The 21,665-nt window shown below is 39.0% G+C and overlaps 2 protein-coding genes across 3 annotated transcripts; both read left to right on the top strand.

The window, feature by feature from the left end:
- On the top strand, positions 1 to 17,581 carry slc12a1 (solute carrier family 12 member 1). The gene is made up of 27 exons (XM_075478195.1): positions 1 to 656; positions 2,940 to 3,227; positions 4,052 to 4,192; positions 4,482 to 4,557; positions 5,266 to 5,361; positions 6,900 to 7,039; positions 7,146 to 7,256; positions 7,354 to 7,465; positions 7,581 to 7,708; positions 7,911 to 7,995; positions 8,191 to 8,357; positions 8,451 to 8,558; positions 8,660 to 8,783; positions 9,206 to 9,307; positions 9,894 to 10,049; positions 10,137 to 10,236; positions 10,363 to 10,474; positions 10,735 to 10,875; positions 11,516 to 11,622; positions 11,729 to 11,811; positions 13,638 to 13,757; positions 14,287 to 14,415; positions 15,505 to 15,616; positions 15,812 to 15,898; positions 16,043 to 16,178; positions 16,279 to 16,346; positions 16,457 to 17,581. The coding sequence occupies exons 1-27, from the start codon at positions 624 to 626 to the stop codon at positions 16,587 to 16,589; spliced, it is 3,195 nt and encodes a 1,064-aa protein (XP_075334310.1). The 5' UTR covers positions 1 to 623; the 3' UTR covers positions 16,590 to 17,581.
- A 933-nt stretch (positions 17,582 to 18,514) lies between these two features.
- Positions 18,515 to 21,388, top strand: dut (deoxyuridine triphosphatase). 2 transcript variants are annotated; one of them, XM_075470446.1, is made up of 7 exons: positions 18,515 to 18,663; positions 19,290 to 19,446; positions 19,685 to 19,776; positions 19,905 to 19,949; positions 20,042 to 20,116; positions 20,993 to 21,063; positions 21,248 to 21,388. In XM_075470446.1, exons 1-7 carry the CDS (start codon positions 18,549 to 18,551, stop codon positions 21,302 to 21,304), a joined length of 612 nt encoding a protein of 203 aa, XP_075326561.1. In that variant the 5' UTR covers positions 18,515 to 18,548; the 3' UTR covers positions 21,305 to 21,388. The 2 variants fall into 2 exon arrangements, with proteins under 2 accessions (XP_075326561.1, XP_075326570.1); XM_075470455.1 differs by lacking the exon at positions 18,515 to 18,663 and having other exon boundaries at positions 18,719 to 19,446.
- The last annotated feature ends 277 nt before the right edge of the window (positions 21,389 to 21,665 follow it).

The following is a 21,665-nucleotide window of genomic DNA, read 5'->3' as shown; positions in this document are numbered from 1 at the left end:
ACGCAGAACTTTAATCTGCCCTTTACAATTTTGAGGAGGTGCACCAGAGTGTCTGCGTAGTGTCTGCGTTAACTGCGACACACACGTAGACGACCTGGTTTCCGAGTATAAATCATCTCACGCTGGAGCCCCTGAAGTCTGCTGAATGGCTGTATTTGATCTTAAGACGAGGACTTAACACCTTTGACCACTTCTGGAAGACTTTGTGAACGGCTTAGCGATAAATGAAATATACAGTATTAATGTTTTATAATGGTCATTAATGATTAGAAAGCAATTAAGATTAATTATTTACCTTAAATTGATTGTTTGAGCTCATGCATTTAGTTCTTGGATAACCTTTTCTTGGTTATTTGCAGGTTTGTGTTACTTTCAAACGAAAAAAAATGTTTTATCAAAGCTTGTTCAACTTGAAAATTAACAATTCAAGCAGTGTGGGATTCACCAAACATAGTTGTGCATGTTCATGAGTTCATTTAAAATTAGGATTAGAATGGCTGAACTCTCAGTTGAACCTGAACAAACAGTACCGTTGAGAAAGCAGGCCTCAGTCCTGCAGCTTTCTTAGATTGTTAAGATGTTACTTTTTTCTCTGTTCCAGGCTGTGGGACAGTTGGCAGAGCATGACAATATCTATGCAAAGTTTTACTCTCAGGGTGAGTTAATTAGCCCTTTACTAAAATATATCTATATAATATCTTTGATCTCTGTTTTTTATGTGAACCTCTTTCTTCTATCTTTACCAAGATACCCTTTTGAATAAGGCTTGTTGCTTTGGAAATATCTAATTCTGTTTCTGAATTTTATTTAGAACAAGCAGGGCAATAATGACTATAGGTAAATAGCTGAGCTCTCTTTCATGCTTTATGGGTCATGCTGACCCGTTTAAGATGTAGTATGAAGGATCCTGTTAACATTGCAGTGAGAAGTGCAAAGCTTAATGAGTGCAGCAAAGGGACTTTTTTCTTTCACCTTTAAGCCCTTTGGATATCAACTAGAGTGCAGCTTTACTTACAAATTGACGCATGTGCACCTGGTGCCACAGGCTCCCCATAAAGACTCAACAGATCTCTGAGGAGATCTGTATTCTCTGAAATAACCAAAGCAGAGCAGGTAAAAGTCAAGCAGACCATGGAAGAAACAAGACCCAAGTATGAGACAAAACCACCAAATCATCTCTAAATCTGACAATGAGCTTAAGCAGCAAAGCGGATTAATGCCATCATTACTCGTGAAAATGACCCGTTGTGGTCTGATCAGGAAGCTGAAGGCGAGAGGGGAGTTGCACTTTAGCAGTCTGAGCATTCCATGAGAAAAATGTCTCCGGCAAGGCTTTGTCAGTCACAGTCACATTGTAGTAATTTCAAGTTTGTTTTGAATCTGATGTGCATTTGGTTGTCTTCTTTCAATCTACATAAGAAAACATGTGCTGGAGTCTTTTTGTCAGCAAGCGATACAGTCAAGGTCAGATTTCCAGTCATTAGCCTGCCTTTCACTGCATAATTTTAATGGGAAAAATAAATGACTCAAGTCTACAGGCATTTCATTGTTTTTTAAAAGTAAAAAAATAATACGGAATACTTTCTGTAAAACTGCATTATTTAAAGTACACGTTCCGTAAAATAATATTTTCAATTGTATTTCTGCAGTAATGTACAGTTAAAAAACATGAAATCACTTCAAATAAATGCTAAATAACCTGAAATTTTGTGTAAATAACTATAGATTTCTGTAATTTTATATACATTTCTTGATTCAAATTATTAAGAAAGATCTGTAAAATTACATCACATTTGATGTAAAATTACATTTGAATATGAAAGAAACATGTTAAATTACCTGTAAAAAAAACATAGTAATAATGTAAATTATATTATTGGTCAATACATGTAATTCTAAAGGTAAATATTGAATTTACTACTAGTATCCGTCAATTTACAGTTATTACATTGTTTTAAGGAAAATGGTGATAAACCCGTAAAAACATACAGAAAATTGTATGTAAAATTAAAGTTAAAGATGTACAATTACAATAAATTGTCATTAAAAACATAGTATTAATGTAATCTTACATTACGGATAATTAACTGTAATTTTAAACATAAAACCTAAAATTACTAAAAAAATATCTGTAAATCTACTGGAATTCCATTGTTTTATTGGAAAACAGGAAAAAAAATTACAGAATATTTCCTGTAAAATTACTTTTTTTTTTACAGTGTAGTAAAATGTTGCTGTTATCACACTTGTTTCACTGGTTGTACCCTGTTACAAACATATCTGCAATTAAATGTTGTTGTTTTTTAAATAATGCCATATTAGTTATATATTTTCCCTTCCAAGTCATATACATAATAAAGGCTCTGAAACCTTGAAACTTTTCCAGCTCATATTGGCCTTTTTTTAGTGGGAACCTAAATTGGGATGTTTCCCGGTGATTCATCCAGAGGGCTCATAGGTCTGAGGAAACACTATTCATGGCCCCATAAAATGCAACTGCAGAACAACTTGTGCTGTTACTCTGCACTTCTGACAATAATAGTAGTAATCAATTCTCCTGAACTCTAGCAATGAGCACCTTTATCTCTCTTTTGTGGTTTATGACTTGGTTAATCGTTAAGCAACGCCTTTGTGTCCCCTAGGATGGAGCAAGGACATATCTGACACCCCTTCAGTTCAGTTTTCTGAGGGCTGATCCAGGGAACTAGCCAATAGCTGGTAGCCAGTGTATGACCCGGAGTATAAAAGCTGAAACAAATCAAGTTCATGCTCAAGAAGCTCAGCACAGCAGAAAAAAATACCTATGAGTTCATTCCTAGCCAAGTCATCATATCAATAAACAAGGATAACCGTGCCAGTTGAAGCAGTGTTGTTCTCTTTTAAAACACTTTTGGATGACTGAAGACTTAAGACCTACGCTGCTCTTTTATCCTTGACAGTTTAAAATCAGAGAATCCCCTCCAGCATTCCTGATGGAGAGGCTGAAGTCTAACAGAGGGGCGCACGTTAACTCTGCTTATGATCCCACGCTGGATGAACCCCCGGTCTATGACAACAACTTTTCTAACGAGGAGCATCGGAAAGTCCGACCCTCGGTGATTAGTGCCTTTGGTCATGACACTTTAGACCGACTGCCCCACATTGACTTCTATCGAAATGAAGGCAGCGTTAGTGGTCACCGAGCTGTGAGACCGTCCCTGCAGGAGCTCCACGATGTGTTTCAGAAGGTGAGTGCATAAATAGTGATTTTGGTAAATGCAAATGTCGGTTATGCTTTGTTTCTGTCTGTCTGGAGCCTATGTTCTCCTTTATTATGCATATATAAACATCCCTTCTACAAAAAATAACTTCTTAACAGGCTCCAGACCTTGTTCTGCTCCTGAGATACACCTTTAATTCACTCAGGTTAAAGATAGTGATAGGAGAGATTTTACAGCTGTTCAATTATTCAAAATTCCTCACAACGTCCACAATTGTTAGCTGTTATCTCTTTATCTAAAAACTTGTAAAAACTAAAAAGAATACAGTTAGTATTTATAATAAAGTTAATAAAGTTATTTTTGGAACTCAATGTCATTAAAACACTTGACACACTTTAGAGTGTTTATTCCTATTTATCAAACTGTATAGCAAAAGACATGGGGTCCTAGGTCATTTCAGTTTATAGCTTGGAATAGATCTTATTTTCTGAGTAGATATAAAAATGATAGATTTTTCAGCACTCTTGCCAATAGGAACTTAAGAAAATAACATTCTATCATTGAGACAGTAGAAAGAGGAAAGTATAATTTGAATATGAATGGCCCATCAGCATTTGGTCAAAAGAATGTTTCCATTTTCACAGGGAACTAGTGAGTTATGTCACAGTATTCCAAAAATAACACAGCTATATGTTTCAGAGAAGGCACGAGAAAACCAAACATTAAAGTACAATTTCTGTGTCCTGCAATAGAGCATATAACAGTAAAAATGCTCCTTTAATAACAACTGCTAAAATCAACACGTTCATTTTCCCTTCCTTTAAATTTTTGCTTTTACGTTCTCTCAAAAGAATGGAGCCATCTCTGTGCCAGAGACAGTAAAGGATGATGATGAGACGAGTGATGGGACGACCCCCTCAGATGATCTGGAGTGTGCAATTCCTACTGAACAAAACGGAGGTGCAAAGTTTGGCTGGATAAGGGGTGTCCTGGTGAGTTCTGCTGGCTGCTTTATATAAAATAGTTCACTCAATAATACAGTGACCTGGCTAAAAGTGGCTACAGGTGTCTCAATACATACACAGTGTGCCTCTTTGTGCTATTGTGCCTTTCAAGACCAGAGTCTGGGACTCATTTGAAAAAAATAAATCCACAGAAAACTAAATAAGGAAGAACTGCCTTCATGTACTTGCTGTTACATTACTGTGCTACTTCACAGTAAAAGAACACCATGACCTTCTATGAGGAATTTGTAGTTGAATTGTTCTTCTCTTCCGACAGGTGAGATGCATGCTAACCATCTGGGGTGTGATGCTGTTCATCCGTCTGTCCTGGATTTTTGCTCAGACAGGCTGGGGTGAGTGAAACACGGGTGGTCCAGTGGGACACATCCCAAGCACATAATTGTTTTTTGCAGCCTTATCAAATACTTTTAGTATTTTTCCTTGAAGTTTTTTGTAATTTCTATTTGACACTCACAACTTTCCTTGGCCATTAATGTAGTTATTTGGAGAAGTTTTTTTTTATTGAATTTTTCGGGCTCAGTCTTCTTAAGGGCAGCAGCTGACAGTTCATATCAGTATTCCTTCTCAGGACACTTTAGTTACCTGTAATTGTAAGGACTACAGACAATTATAGCATTGCACAGTGGCCTTTCTAAGTTACCATGTACTTACTGTAAGTCTATTCTGAGAGCCAAACTTCGTTGAGCATGTGTGACAAAGTGCGAGAGAAAAAGGGAATGATTGTGAGAATGACTTCACGAGTATGTCCACTTCTGACGAATCTATCTATCAACAGCGGCTTTTGTTCAGGCAGAATAGCTAAAAGGGTTTGAAAGGCAGTGAACGTCACTGCAGTCGACAGAGCAGGTATTGCATATGACTGTAACGTATGGCCTCCGGGCTCCACAGGGAGTTGAAATCTTACAGTGTTTAAAGGTAAAAGTGGGGAGGAAGCTTCCCTTTCACACACAGGGTGTTTTATGACTGACCTACTGAAAGTAATACCTGAGTAAAATGTAATAAAAATACTAATTTGAGGCTGTAATATTATCGCTTTTCAGGTCTGGGAATTGTGGTCATCGTTCTCAGCTGTGTGGTCACCACCATCACAGGTCTTTCCATGTCTGCCATTTGTACGAATGGTGTGGTAAGAGGAGGTGGGTCAACGCATCAACCAACATGAGACGACTTAATATTCAGAAACGCACAGCGACAGATAATTGAACACAGGTGTTGACTAACCTGTCATGCTGGTATATCATCCATAACTTATAAGTGTATCCAGCCAACCGCAGCAGCTAAAACCTTATTCATAAATGTTCCCTGAGATGACACACACTTATTCTGACACAAACCATTTCAGTCAGAGAACGAAATGACCAGGAGGACAGTGTGTGCAGATAAAGACACAAAGCCCCAAAGCTGCACCTGTCACCTCTTGATGCCTGTTCTCTGTTTTACAGCTTGCCTTGACAGAAAATCAATCAATGAGAAATGCGGTGATTAATCATCCACTTCTCTTTAGATGTACACTGACAAGCTGGCCGTCCATGTATCTGGCCAAACGTGTTATTCTGGTGTAGAAAACCGGTGGTTTCTGTTCAAATATCAAGAGAAGAAAGTCAGTGTGCTCAATATGAAAAAGCTATCTGCAACAGAATCACTAAATGTTAGAATGACGGGTGAGCTCATTTGACAAGTAACAGAAGGAAATGTATTGAGGTACAAGTTTACACTTCACTAAATTGTAAAAGCCATTTTAAAAAGAGATTCTAAACATTTAAGGCAGAGAGTATGGTTGGCATTTAACTACACCTTTTTTGTTTAACATCTGGCCTCAGGAAAACAAATTACACAATTAAATCCACATGGCTTCTCTAGAATTTGGCATTGAAAATCTTGGATAAAAACATGGTCCCATGAGGTCTGTTGCAATCATTACCTAATGGTATATTTACAATTATTTGAGAAGGTCGAGATCATTCTGCATAATCGTCACAACCATTCATTCACCTGAATGAAAACAGCTGGTTGAAACTGGCAACAATGCTCTCTTGCCCATACTATTTGATGTTTGATAGAGCTGACGCCCTTTAAATTATATCTTGTCTTCTGCTGTAAAAATGACATATTCGCCATGGGTTTTTGTTTTAGTCAAACATAAATTTAATATTTGTGTTCCAGAATGTATTGCTAAAACTTTCAAAATTAATATTTTCATACTGACATTGCCGTTAATCATCAAAAAGTGTATAACTAAATGTGTATTACATCAGAAAGTCTTATGCAATAATAGTAGCACAGAACATTAATGCATTATTCACAATCTCTAAAAAGACGATTTGTTGTAAAGAAAGATTTCATAATTATGACAGCCAAACCATTATTGCCATCATTTTAGTTAAATATTGTGAACTTAATTAATATTTAAAGATTGGATTTAAATGCTTTCATGACATTGCTTCTCCATTTTTAAAGAGTGGCAGCAGAATCACCAGAGAAGCTTTATGAGGCAATTGTAAATTTTCTTTCTGTGAGGCATCTTTCTATTCAGGCATCTTTTTCTGTGACATGACCAACGTTTAACTACTCGCTACCTGATCCCTTAAAATTGAACCACATAAACCAATCAAATATAACAATAATATGCAAAAACAAAGATGACGTGTGTGTATGCTTCATGTTGTTATGTCAGGAGGAGCTTACTACTTGATATCTCGGAGTCTGGGACCAGAATTTGGTGGGTCGATCGGTCTCATTTTTGCCTTTGCCAATGCAGTGGCTGTAGCCATGAATGTGGTGGGATTTGCCGAGACCGTGGTTGACTTACTCAAGGTGTGTGATGTTATTGTGATCAGGTGACAGCAAAAAGAATCGTGAAAATGAGTTGACTGTTTACTAACTTCCCTCTTACCTCTTGGGTCTTTTTTGTTGCACTCAGGAGCATAATGCCATCATGGTGGATGAAATCAATGATATCAGAATCGTTGGCTGCATCACGGTTCTGCTGCTCTTGGGCATAGCTCTTGCTGGAATGGAATGGGAGGCCAATGTGAGAAATGACAACTGTGTTTGTTGTTGACTCTGGGCATGTTGTGGTAAAACCTCCAACCTTCATTTTAATTGCTCTCACTAATTTATCCCCACAGGCACAGATTGTTCTACTTATCATCTTGATTATGGCCATAGTGAACGTGTTTGTAGGAACAGCTATTCCTGCAACTGAGTCTAAGAAGTCCCAAGGCTTTTTCAATTATAACGGTAAGACACTTTTCAAATCATTGCACATCTTCATCACAATTTCTATATACATATATAACTAATTCTGAAAACACTGTTAACATATTTTTTTTCTCTTCTTTTCACTTCTTTTCAGCAAAAATCTTCATGGAAAATTTTACGCCAGCTTTTAGGGGTGGGGAGAGCTTTTTCTCAGTGTTTGCTATTTTTTTCCCCGCGGCAACAGGGATCATGGCAGGAGCCAACATCTCTGGAGACTTGCGGGTAATTTTTTTTCATACAGAGGTCATTGCTGCACAAGAGTCAGGCACAGACATCATTTGCTCCAATAGAACAGCAGACGCCTCGAAACAAAAAGGCTGTATTTAATTCAAAATATAGAAATATACTCACATTTAGTTTCAGCTTGAATTATATTTAGTCATGATTATGAAATTCTCTGATGCCAACCGTTTTCATTTTACAGGATGCCCAAGCCGCCATACCCAAAGGAACCTTGTTGGCCATCCTGATCACTGGTGTCACTTACATTGGCGTGGCTGTTTGTGTCTGTAAGTAAACTACAGTAATTGCACCTAATTGAACAGCAATGCAGCCTTTTGCTGCTCATATTGCAAACAAAAATATAAGTCATCCGCTGACTTCCGCAGATTCCGATCTCAGAACATTTGTGTTGATATCTCGTGCAAACATTCAATTGAAAACAAAACTCAGAAGCAATGCATGTTCTTTCCTTTCATTTTCAGCTGCTACCGTTGTCCGAGATGCCACAGGAAACATAACTGACCTCATCACGCCAGGCACACCATGTAACGGTTCAGCAGCGGCTGCCTGTGAACTGGGCTATGATTTTTCTTCCTGCACAGAAAATGCAGACAGTGCATGTAGGTTTGGCTCGATGAACAACTTCCAGGTAATCACCCTTTCAAACAAATCTGCACTGAAAAGGAGCGCTTTATTTTTTTTTGTCCATCTCGAACATCTCCTTTCGTCCCCTCTAACTTAGGTGATGACCATGGTGTCAGGGTTTGGTCCTCTCATCATTGCAGGAACTTTCTCAGCCACTCTGTCATCTGCTTTGGCTTCCCTTGTTAGTGCACCTAAAGTGTTCCAGGTAACCTGACATTCTTTCCTAAATGCAGTGCAATCAAAATGCTAACTCTCAGAATAACTGTTGCAATCCTATTCTCTAATTCAAGTTCTGTTGTTCCACAGGCACTGTGTAAAGACAACATCTACACGGCCCTGCACTTCTTTGCCAAAGGATTTGGCAAGAATAATGAGCCAGTCTATGCCTATATCCTCACATTCATTATTTCTGTGGCCTTCATTCTCGTCGGTCAGTTCAGTGGTCCATTGCTTCAACATAATATTTTAACATCCTTACATCACTTAACATGTTATACCTTGTCCTACAATTCATTTTAAGCTTCACATGAACAAATACAGACTTTTAATTGTTATCAAGTTGAAAGAAAAGGACTCAAACATTTATCTTACATTTGTGTTGGATAAATCACTCTTCATGCACATTTTTTCTTTGAACTTTAACAGTTTCCAAACAGCATTACAGACATTTCACTGTAATCACTGAAAAAACATAAAACAGGGATTTCCCCTTCAATCAGCTGCATTTTAGGCATATTCACAGGCCAATATCAGTGTTGAATAATCTGAAAATTATGTCTGACATATACTCTCTAATGACCAAAACTTGTCAAAGTTCAGACAGATTTTAAGGTTTCTCTTTTCTGTCGAAAGGCAACCTCAATACCATCGCACCTATCAACTCAAATTTCTTCCTGGCATCTTATGCTCTCATCAATTTCTCCTGTTTCCATGCGTCCTATGCCAAGTCTCCAGGTAAGTCTATAAAGTAGTTCATGAATCGTACCCTTAAAGCTATGGTAGGTAATCCTAGAGAGCTAGCAAGAGAGCTAGCAAGATTCGAAAGTGTCCCCTCCTCTAAGCTCCACCCCCCCCTCCCCATTCCGTCAGTGCTTCATCCAAAGCCGGTGGAACCGCATGCGCACATGGAGCAGGGAGCCGGCAGAGGGGGGCGTAGGCAGAAAGCAGAGGCATCTGATTGGTTTTTTGTAGGCGACGCTGATCTCGGATTGGTCAGCTTTTTCTCAGTCCTGCAGCTGCCACAGAGGTCTGATTATTTTCGTCCCTTTTTCTAAATACATCTTGTATAGATTTCTCTCAGGATAGACGGACCATTTCACCCAGTATTACAAAATGTGTTTCTGAACAGGATTACCTACCATGCCTTTAAGGAATTTTACTAGTTCCCATCCAATGAAACCAGGTTTAAATGTAAAAAAAAAAAGTATTTTGATGAGTTTATTGACTGTCTTTTAATTCTATATACATTTTAAGACTCGATAGAACAGCCTCTTTGCCATCACTTTCCAACATATTGCCTCATCTGTCATGCTCCCCCCAGGTTGGAGACCTGCATATAAATACTACAACATGTGGCTATCTCTGTTGGGGGCTCTGCTCTGCTGTGCTGTTATGTTTGTTATCAACTGGTGGGCTGCTCTACTCACATATGGAATTGAAATCCTCCTCTATTTGTATGTCACCGTCAAGAAGCCAGGTGAGCTTGTTTACATGCTTGGAAGTACTTCTTTGGTATTCAGGAGTTAGAAGAACTAACCTGTAGGGATACTTTCTTTATGTCCAGATGTGAACTGGGGTTCATCCACTCAGGCAGTGACATTTGTGAGTGCAGTCAGCAATGCTCTGTCTCTGTCTGGTGTAGAGGACCATGTCAAGAACTTCAGGTGAAATCCTGCACTGCATCCCTCTGGGCACATATATGCAGACTAACATAATAAACCCATTAAAATCGAGGTCAATTTTGATAATAAACACAGAATAACACAAAAACATCCCTGTTTCTTCCTCAGGCCTCAGATCTTAGCCTTGACAGGGTCTGCACGAACCAGGCCAGCTCTCTTGGACCTGGCTCACTCCTTCACCAAGAACTATGGACTCTGTCTCACCTGTGAAGTTTTTGTGGTAGGTCCTAGAGAAATGTACTTAGCAATACCCCCAAATCCAATTAAAGTCTAGGCTCTGATGAGAGCTAAGCAAATTTAATAATCTAAAGAGCTGACTTCACAATCAGTGGATGTTTTGTTGAATATTAGTCACAGATGAGACAAAATGCCAACACTTTAGCCACTAAAGACTAAAATTTTGAATATGAAAGAAGATGGATGTGGGATCTCTTTACTTCTCAAAAAACATGCCCTTAAAGTACGGTCTGATCTTCTCAGGGCCCCAGATCAGAGGTCCTTGAGGAGATGAACGCTGGAATGGAGACTAATCAGCAGTGGCTAAGGAAGACCAAACGCAAGGCATTTTACGCTGCTGTGGCCTGTGAAAACTTCAGAGAAGGAACTGAGAGTCTACTGCAGGTCAGTGTGGGCATGGTTGAAAAAACACCTCTGTGATAGATAAGAAACAGAAAACTAACCTATAATAATTCCCTTGATTAAAGTGTAACCTGTGAGATTTCATCAGAGGGCGATGGCAGATTTATAGAAGCAGCTTTCATTGACCTGTTTCTTCGTCTCGATGCTGAGTAGGCCTATATATTGCTCGGTTATGACTCTGGCTCAGACCTGTCCTAAAGATCTTGCCAGGAAATTGGTGCCGCCAGTAGAAGAGAAGAGAGTTAATGATGAGCAGGAAAACTTCAGTCTTATGGCTCCGGCTATTGCACTTTTGAGATAAGACAGCTGTTTATTGTCAGGGTTGCTGTCTTCAAACAGCCGGGCAGATTAAAGACTATAATTGATTAACACTGCATTGGTTGAGTCCTTGCAGACAAAGCGACTTCTGTTGAATGATTTTGTCTTAACTTCTTGGCAGTAAAAGGGCTACACAGTCTTCTTTTATCTGAATTTTGGAGGTTTTTAGAGAATAGTTTTAGTTTTTCACCGCTCAAGGAATACAGCAGGTTTTAGTAGCCTGAGGTAAGGAGGTGCTCGTGTTCCGAGAGTTTACAGCTCATTCTGATACGTTTTTTTATGGGTGTTGTTCTTTTCCCTGCAGGCTACTGGTCTTGGCCGCATGAAGCCTAATATACTGATGATAGGCTTCAAGAGGAACTGGAAGACAGCAAGCAGAGAGGAAATGCAGGATTATGTGGGAATATTGCAGTGAGTCAGAAAATACAGATGCATATCCAGCAATAACGTGCTCAATACTTAGACATGGAAAAGAGATCTGTGTGTTGAACTAATGTCCTGATTCTCTTCATGACAGCGATGCATTTGACTTTGAGTACGGGACAGTGATGCTGAGGATGAACGCGGGACTGAATGTGTCCCATATTAATGAGGCAGATGGTCAGTATGAATGTTCCTTTTGGTTGTTTGATCTAACAAGCGGGACCTCGTTGGTTTTTGGACAATTTTCCAAGTAAAATAAAAAGTAAAAGAAGTTGTGAAAAAAGCAGATTGCAGTTTTGATGCCGTCTATCAAACTGCAATCTGCTCCTCCCTCCCCCTCCTTCCCCCTGTGCGCAAACCCTGTGTGTGAACGAATTACGCGTCCAGAAGCTTGGCAGGAAGCTAAACTAGAGCCAGCTTGGCTAGCACCTAGCATTATTAAACGTATAGTTATCATATACTAAATACTAAATACGGCAACGATCGATGCTTGCTGTCAGAACAGCGCTCGTGCACCTTCGTGCTCGTGCGCGTTCATGTACTCTAGAGGCGTGCCTTCGGGGGGAAAGTGAAGAAAAGGGTTGGGACTTTTTACCTGTGTATTTTCAAAATGCAGCTTTGCTGGACTCAAAATCCAGGATCTCCTACCCTATCTTTAAAGCAATACAATGTAACTTCTCAAAAAGCCCATTATGGAGCTCCCCCTACAGGCTTGGAGGTAATGTACGGTTACACTGTCATAAATACAACACCCTTTCGCTTTCACGTTTCACGTTTGTTGACGAACCGGTGAGGAGTCAGAAGGTGCAAGCTATGTCAACCGAGAAGGTAAGAGTAATCAAATGTACCTGGGAGCGTGAGAGCGGTCTATTTGTTTTTGCGGTAGGTGTGCCAGAAAACAAGTCGAAGTACTTCCGCTCAGCTCCCGGGCCGCTACCGGGCCGCTCCTGGACTCAGACTCCCGAAGGGCATAGGAGACAGGCCAATCGTAATATTAAAACTCATTCTAGCCGCACAATTTTTTTCAAGCTGTTATTTTATAATAGAAATGTTACATAGTATTGCTTTAACTATTTGCACAAATGCCAGATCATTCATTGAATAGCTTTGTTAGGTTTGAAACATCATTGTGAAGAGGAACATACAATATGAAAGAAAGCCACACACCTCAGATGATTTTAAATAAGCTTGGACTCTTTTAGCCACTAAACTTTAACCGAAAACAAATTTCAGAAACTGCAATTGTTCTCTCAGGACAACCCAGAGTACCTGAAATTGATAGAATAACCCTGATAAGTCAGGGCACTTTGTTCTGTAGATTATGAAGTATTTATAACAGTCGGGTAATTGTTTGATAAGATAATAAAATAAAACATCAGAGTCTCAGAGAGAACTTTGCCCTTACAGAAGGACTCTTTTACTGTAAGTGTTTTCATATATGTAAGTCTCGTGATAGCATCTCAGACACCATAATCTGGTCCATTGATGACGAAAAAATAAGTAGTTCTGCTGGTATTCTTCATGGTAGCATTTTAAAATGTGATAGTGCCTGGAGATCAATTAAAAATGTTACCGACTCATTCTGCACAAAAAATATTGGAAACTACTGAATTTATTTTTAACAATGTATTTTATATTCTAAAATCTCATTTTGTAATTCATTGTCTAAAATAATATGTCTTCGATATAACAAGTAACTTAAGCTGGAAAAGATTGGCAGAAAATAAATTCCAATATTTACTGCTGATATGCAGAAGACAGGATGAATAAAGAGGCATGAAATTAAAATACTCCAGTATTACTATAGTAAACTTATAGTCTAAAACTCTTGTTCAGGCACAACATTTAGGTAAATGTACTGTAATTAGTTACTTTCTATCACTGGATAATTTTAACTAATGAAACAGTTACTCACCCTGAATTTGATTACGAGGTCATAGAAAGTAGATGGATGGAAACAGATACTTGTAGCATCTGACTTGATATCTGCTCGTGTCTTTTAGATGAGATGCTAAAGGCAGCAAAGGAGCAGCAGGCACTGGACAATGACATGCAGAATGGAGGGAAATCAAAAGGACTCTTCAGGAGGTCTAGGAAATCATCTCAAGTGCTCATGACCAGAGGTATCTGTCAAGAGATATTTATCTGTTAACGTTAAAATTTTCCACCGATTTGAAATAACATACATTTAACAAATGAAGTCAATGACTCACATCTCGTCTGGAACTTTCCCCGCTAACATTGAGATATAATTGAATCAGCCACTCCCACTAAAGACATCTCTGCGGGTGTAATCCAATAATATGGCCCCTTTTGTTCCACTTTGAAGAACATTTGAGAAGAGCAGTCCTTTAGCCCAGAGGGCAGAGGGTGCCTGCAGCCTCTCACTCGATCTGTCTCTGTCTCTGCATCACACACACAAACACACACTTACTACTGAGCTGCATCTTGGCGATGCCCGTTAATGTAGATCTGCATCCTACATTAGACCTGAGAAATGGCTGTGTCTGTTGATGTCAAGCCATCTTCTAATGTGGCTTTGCGCTACTTTTCCCATCCAACTTAACTCTCAGAGCTTCCTTGCATTCCCTCCTAGTGTTCCTCTCCCTCATACAGTTCTCAATTCCTGTATCTCGTTTCTCTCCCTCTCAGTGTCGGTGTGCAGCCCTCCACCTCCGCAGGTTGCCAAGATGAATGAGAAGCTGTTGGAGGCCAGTGCTCAGTTTAAGGAGAAACAGCCTAAAGGCACCCTTGATGTGTGGTGGATGTTTGACGATGGAGGTAGGTGTCAGTTCCCCAATGCAGCCTCCTGTTTTGTACTTTGCCTGTAGACTGTGTAACAGAACACGGAAATACTTAACATCCTCCTCTATACTAAAGCAGCCAATAATAGCTAAATAAACCAAACTGCAATCTTCTTGAGGCTTGAAGCTCAAAATGTACAAATCTGTTGCTCTATTAAGTTCCACTGTTGGAGAAAATAGAAATTGGTTCAGTTTTGATTAAAAAAAAAATTCTGTTAAATATTTGTTGAATATCATTCACAATAGCTCTGAACACTTTGTGCATCTATTTTCAACGGAATTTTTTTCCCCCGATCAATCATCAAACAGAGAGAGGCAAGTTTTTTTTGCTGAGGTTTTCCTACGTTTTTTTTCCATTAGAACAATTTAAAGTCGCACTGTCCTAAAGGTGCAACCAAAAACAGATCCAGGAAGTCTCACTCAACACGATAAAGAATGTGAAAAAAGTGTGCCCTCCCATTACCTCTGTTTGCCTGGTTAGAATTTATTATGTTTGGCTTAAAAGGGCCAGACCTTGTAGAGCAGCTTTAAGGTGGAGAAAGGAAAAAAGGAGAGCTTAGATGGACCTTACTGGGTAGAAGATGGACTTTTTTTGTTGGAGCATTAAAAAAAACTATTGCAGAGGTGTTTAGTCAAGTGGCATGTTGTATGAAACATTTGAAGTTGTTCACTTATTTTCCTTGCATTTTTCTCTCACTTTCTAGCTAAGAGAAGCTAAGATGAAAGGAGAAGATTAGAATGACTGAAGCAAGGAGACACATTAGCATAGTGAAAAGTACGTTAGGTCAGTCCGAATTAAACAGCTGCGACTGGCATTACACGCAAAACCTGTATGGCCCTGTATACAAACCCACAGAGGGCACTATGACAAAGACATTAGCTCCATGTGTGCCAAAAGTAAATGTAAATGTAGATAGAGTAAGATATAACATTCAATGGATATAAATGTTATAGAATGAATTACTAACCAAGACATAAGCTCGATATGGAACACTGTAACATACTTGGTTTGATAAAATCAGTTGGATTGGTTTTACAGTTGAAAAACGTGTCCATCTTCTCTCAGGTCTTACCTTGCTGCTCCCCTACATCCTCACCACCAGGAAGAAGTGGAAAGACTGTAAATTAAGGATCTTCATTGCAGGGCAGCCTGGACGCAGTGAGCTGGATAAAGAGGAGTGAGTGAACAAATGAATGTTTCAATATCTGTTCTGACTTCATGTGTGGAATTTGAACTGGGCAGATAAACTTGCAAAATCCTTATATGAATAGTTATAAGCCATCACACTGAAAGAAAAACAATCTGAATTTAACCCAGAATGATTACCTACATTTGTATGAAAGTTCATCAGTTTGTTGTAATTTGATTTCAGGATGAAGTCCCTGTTGCACAAATTCAGAATTAACTGCAGTGACATCAATGTCATTGATGATATCCATATCAAACCCCGCTCTGAGAGGTAACTACTCTTTTCAGTTAAAGTCGTGAATGCCAGCCAAATAGTGCAACAGTGATTGTACATATAAATAAACTCCTATTTGCATTGTGCATATGAATGAATATCTCCCACAGTCAGCTCATGTTCTTAATTGCATTCCTCCAGCTTGAAGAAGTTAGACGACATGATTGAGCCTTTCCTTCTGCAAGAAGGGTTGAAAGACACTGCTCAGGCTGAAGACATGAAGAAGGCGCACCCATGGAAGATCACTGATGAAGAGCTCAGCACCTTCGAGGAGAAGGTAAACACCTGATACTATTAACATGTTGTAGTGTGTCATCTTGCTTTGGTGGTAATAAAGTTGGACGTCATTGTCTAAAACAACTCTTGGTGTTTTACAGACCAACCTCCAAATACGTCTCAATGAGCTCCTTCAGGAACACTCCAAATCAGCCAATTTGATCATAGTGTAAGCATAAACAGCTTATGTCTGCATAATATCTAACTACTAAATGTAATTGACTCCTGTAAGAAAATTCAAGTAATTGGCTTTTTGTCTGTACCATTAACCCTCTGCAGGAGCATGCCCATTGCTCGTAAGGGTGTCTCTGATCTCCTCTACATGGTTTGGCTGGACGTTCTGACAAAGGACCTTCCACCCACTCTGCTCATCAGAGGAAACCACAAGAGTGTGCTTACTTTCTACTCGTGAGCACCTTGCTGGCTAAACATCAAAGTACTATGCATCTAAGGAGTAAAAAAAGGGGATTACGTTAACGATGAACCATATTTATAAAGTGTACAAGAACGTGGATAACATTCAGTCTTCCAGACCAACACCAGAGTCCAAAATGAATCTTTCTTTGAATGAGAAAATAGCAGGAAACACCCACAGTAACAAAAAAACAAAACAACAGTCGCGTGAAGCTTACATTTCCGTCCCAGTTAAATCACTGATTTTTTGTACTCTCTACCTGGTTTCATTTATTGGTCTGGTAGCTGTTTCACAAAGGATTTGTGGCAATTTGTGTGGTTATGTTCAACATGATTTGCGCCGTGTGACACTGCAGCTCGCTTGGCGACAAGCAAAACTTTTTTCTTAGCAGGACTACACTTTGTGGCTACCACCAACCTGTTCTGCTGCATCCAGACTTCTCTATCAATGCTGTGGGTCAGGGCCAAGCCAAATCCAAGTCAGATCAGCTCAATGAGCTGCTGGGGCACGGGTAGTGCCACAAGGTTGCTGTGTTGGTTACACAGAGTGACTGTGACTGTAAGATAAATGTATATAGTACACAAAGTATACGAAGTCGATATTTTTTCAACAAGAAAAAAAATAGAATAAATGATTAACATGATATGTGGTGCATTGCTATCAGATTTCTGTAAACTTTGGCAATTATGGTTTGATTATCTTTTTTTAAACAGTCTTGATATCAAAGTGTGTGGCATACACACCTATTATGCAATTGTTTGCTTGTTTCATCTTATCATTTCAGTTTCTATGTTACTGTCACAGTGCCAGTCTTTGTTCAAGGAAAATCGAGTGAAATACACTGTAAAAAAAACAATTCTGTATATTTTAACCAATTGTATCTCTTCATATTTAAATAAATAATTATGATCACCTGAAATAAACAAGTATATATAAAAAAAATGTTGTTGAGACACAAGTTTAGCCTCTTGTTTTGTACAACTACATGCATGCCTTTCTATGTACACCCAGTTAAATGCAGATACGATTTTATGTGCAAAACACAAGTATAGTGTCAGTGCCAAGTGTCAAGATATCTTAATACCTGTCATATCTGACACAAGGAATAAGAAATCTGGCAAGAGTTTCATCAATTGTAAGGCACAGTGTCTTTGGAAATGTAGTATGAACAAAACATAGTTTGGACAATTCATCACAAGACCATACCTATTAAAGTGAAATGATTTATTAATTAATCTGAGAGTTAAGTGCCATGTGGGCACATAACTGCATTAAATGTGAATCGCAACAGTCAACACATCAAAAGGCAATGCTAATATATTCTCAGTGGAGGCCAGCAATTTGAGATCAGACTGAAAACTCCCAATTGACGATAAAAGAGCTGCTGGACAAAGTCAAGACTCAATTTGTTGTACATTTGTGCTTTTAGGCATTTTTTATTCACTTGTTACATCAGGTATTTAGACAGGCCCGAGGGAGAAAAATACAACATAAAGAAAGCAGAAAACATTTTAGAAATGAAAATAGCAAAGCAAAACAACATTTTAAAAAAAGAGAAAGAGCGAACATTTTATAACACACACTAAAAATATAAAGATGTGTAAAGATTTCTGTTTCGGTGTGCTTGGTAAAATCTCCATGTGTTTTCTGATATGTTGTGTTTTGCGCATCAATGACTGTGAACTACTTTCAAAAAACGATCTTAGCCAAAGAGTAAATCGTGTTCCAGAACAACACACACCCTGAAGTCCCACCGCACTAAAAACAATCGACAAAAAAAACCCACACTTTATCATCTGGATCGATTAGTTCCAACATCTATCCACATTTCTGTGCACGTACACGCTTGCTCCTCTGTCGCAGGGATTGCACGAAAAAGGAAGCGGGAGTAGGAACGCGATCAGCTGAGAGCCGAGGTGAGCTGCTCATTTTAAATGTGTTAGCAAAAAACTAAAAATGACACGAGTGTTGTTCAGTTTAAAGGCTCTTCAGCTATGCCCGTTGGGTTTTCATCTTGCTCCACGTTTCTTGGGACGACAATTCCACACGCACATGAACGCTGAAAACAAAGGCAAGCAAGACATAATAGACATTAATATGTCGTGTGTTTATTGCCGTTAGCTTTGCTAGCCTGCGTAGCATTTTTGTGACTGACGCTTTGTTTTGGGCTTTGCACTGATTTGCACATTATGTACTGATCGCGTCAACATCTTGGAATGAATCCGGTTGTCTCGTCCACTTGTTACTTTTTTGCTTTGCAGGCTAATGTAGTCCGGTGATATCGGTCTAGTTAGAAGTTACATTTGGTTTCATTCAGTAACTATCGCGAGAATATGGTAACGAAAAGGGTCGCCATAGTTACAGTGTTTCATCAGGTTCGTGACGATTTAGTAGTACCCAAAATTGTTTAACTTTATTTTGGTATCAGTACATTGAAGCTATTGAAGTTTATTTCACTTTATTTTGTGTTGTGTAATTCCGTTTCCGCCTCGTAACTGATTCCGTTTTGTTGAGGAGGAGCTACTCCACTGCGCGGGAAATTCGTTCAAATTGCTCATCAGTAGCGCCAAGAAACTGGAGCAGTAGGTTGTAGTGCTGTCCCTTTTGTTAGCAGATAGGTAGTTTTCAGTCTAAATACTTGATTTAATTTATCATCAGTTTTTAACTGTGCATAATTTGCCAACATGCCCGTCTTAGAAGTTACAGATGCTTCCGCAGTTTCCCCATCAAAGAGATCAAGGATAGAAGCAAGGCTTGAAGAGGAAACATCAGTGCTTAGATTTGCCAAACTTTCTGAGCATGCAACGGCCCCTACAAGGGGTTCAGCTAAGGCAGCTGGATATGATCTTTACAGGTTGGTTATATTTTCTAATTTAAATATGCACAGGGCTTTGTTTTGTGAGGAGCCTTCATATGGCTTTAATTCTGCTACCACACATTGTTTTGCAGAATATGAATAACTAGCTATGTGTTTTGAAATGTAGAAAACCGTAGTCACTTAGCTTGAGATAAAATGCCTAAAATGAAAACAAATTATCGATTAATTGCAATGGATATAATGCATCTAACTGCACTTCTCTAAACTAAAACAGTGCATATGACTACTCCGTTGGCCCAATGGATAAGGCCATTGTGAAGACAGACATTCAGATAGCAGTTCCACATGGCTGCTATGGGAGAGTGGGTGAGTTTTTGATCTGCTGTTCAAGCATTACATGTTGTTCTAGTGTTTACTGTTCTGTTTGGTCCACGTCGATTCTAGTTGCTATGAGCAACGGGCTGTAACCGTCTGTTGCTATTTTTGCTTCACAGCACCAAGATCTGGACTGGCTGCCAAGCACTTCATCGACGTTGGTGGTGAGTCTTTACCTGATCAAATCATTCTAAACCTGTGGCATTAACCGTTGAGGTCAGCCATTTTGATTATTGCATGGTCTGTGTGTTCACAGCTGGTGTCGTAGATGAGGACTACAGGGGAAATGTGGGTGTTGTGCTCTTCAACTTCAGCAAGGACACATTTGAAGGTGTGTTGTGGCATCAGTCGATTATATTATCAGCTGACACGCTGAATTATAAGATAATTATACTGGGTAAAAATATTCAAGCTCCTCCAGGAAAATCATGGTGTAAGTCTGAGAGAATGTTGTCCCCAGTGTTGAGTTCGTCGCTTAATCAACAGCTTGTGTGTGCCAATCGAAGCAATCACAGTTTAAGATTTATATTTGCCCCTAGTGCCTTTTTATGTCGTCATGTTTTTCAGGCAGATGACAAATGCTGCACAAAACTCAGATGAATACAGCCCTGCAACAGCTGAGGCACTGACAGGGTGCATGCTGTCTTGCAATTTATGTCAGGACTCCTTATCCTTGTCACCGAGGATAAGTCTTTATGACTCTGGCCGTATATCTGAAGCTGTGGTGCAGAATTTAATTTTGGATGGTCAGACACCTCTCGTGACTTCGTGTTGTGGATATGGATCAAAACGGTGAAAGTGCTTGAAGCATTTCTAATGTTCTGCACACATAGTTAAATTAATTAAGTCCTTGCAACTCTGATGCTTAAAACACATCCATAATAAAACCGGAGACCATGTAAGATATTTTTGAGAAAGAAAAAAAAAAAAATGCCTTAAAGTAAAATAATTTTGTTGACGTTAACACTTGTCATTTTTTTTAATTTCCCCCATTGGGTGATGAATAAAGTATTTTTCTATTCTATTTCCTCTATTCTAAACGGGGAATTCTAACTGTTCAAATGTTGTGTCCACATTTATGTAGAGCTTATTGCATCCTATACAGATGTCATGTCTGTATTTGTAAAGCAGAATATCGAAATGCAGATATGAAGATCTCTATCGACAGTGTCCTAAGTGTCTTGTCTCGTTCTGTTCCTCATCACAGTGAAAAAGGGTGACAGAGTTGCTCAGCTGGTATGTGAGAGGATCTGCTACCCAGATCTGATTGAACAAGAGGTAAATTGCAAACCATCATCATTTAACTAAAACTAAAGTTATTAAAGCTTTACAAAGGTTGTAATATTTAGTCGTTGCCACAGTCTTACATGCTTATATTTTGCATTTCAAAACTCTCCTGAATGTAACATTACAGTCTAAGTGTCACTTATTTTCAGATTGTTAATCATATCTGTTCTTTCAGACACTCGATGACACGGAGCGTGGTGCTGGAGGTTTTGGATCAACTGGACGCAACTGAAAGATCCAACTATATTTTGTGTGTTAAAATTCTGTATAAGTTGTAGATTTATGAAAGCGGTGACATTAAAGTTCTTTTTTTGTACTGTGGAGTCTGATGTTTCTACTGCCACAGACGTTGACATGTTCTGAAATCCTCCAAGTCGCCACATGAGGGCAGTGTAGGACAATTTAATTTCAGCCTCCACTCAGAAACCCTTAAACTACATTCTTGGAGCTGTGCAGTGACTCTTAAACAGATGGTAGGGGTGTGAGCTTTTTCAGCATCTGGAAGGTGTGCCAGAATCACTTTCAGAGCAGATTATTTAGTGTGATCTGTGTTTCACTCACCAAAACGTACAGAAATCGTGTTGCACTTGATT

Source organism: Odontesthes bonariensis, chromosome 1, assembly GCF_027942865.1.
Source record: "Odontesthes bonariensis isolate fOdoBon6 chromosome 1, fOdoBon6.hap1, whole genome shotgun sequence".
NCBI classification, from domain to species: domain Eukaryota; kingdom Metazoa; phylum Chordata; class Actinopteri; order Atheriniformes; family Atherinopsidae; genus Odontesthes; species Odontesthes bonariensis.
This window is presented reverse-complemented; position numbering and strand designations above follow the sequence as displayed.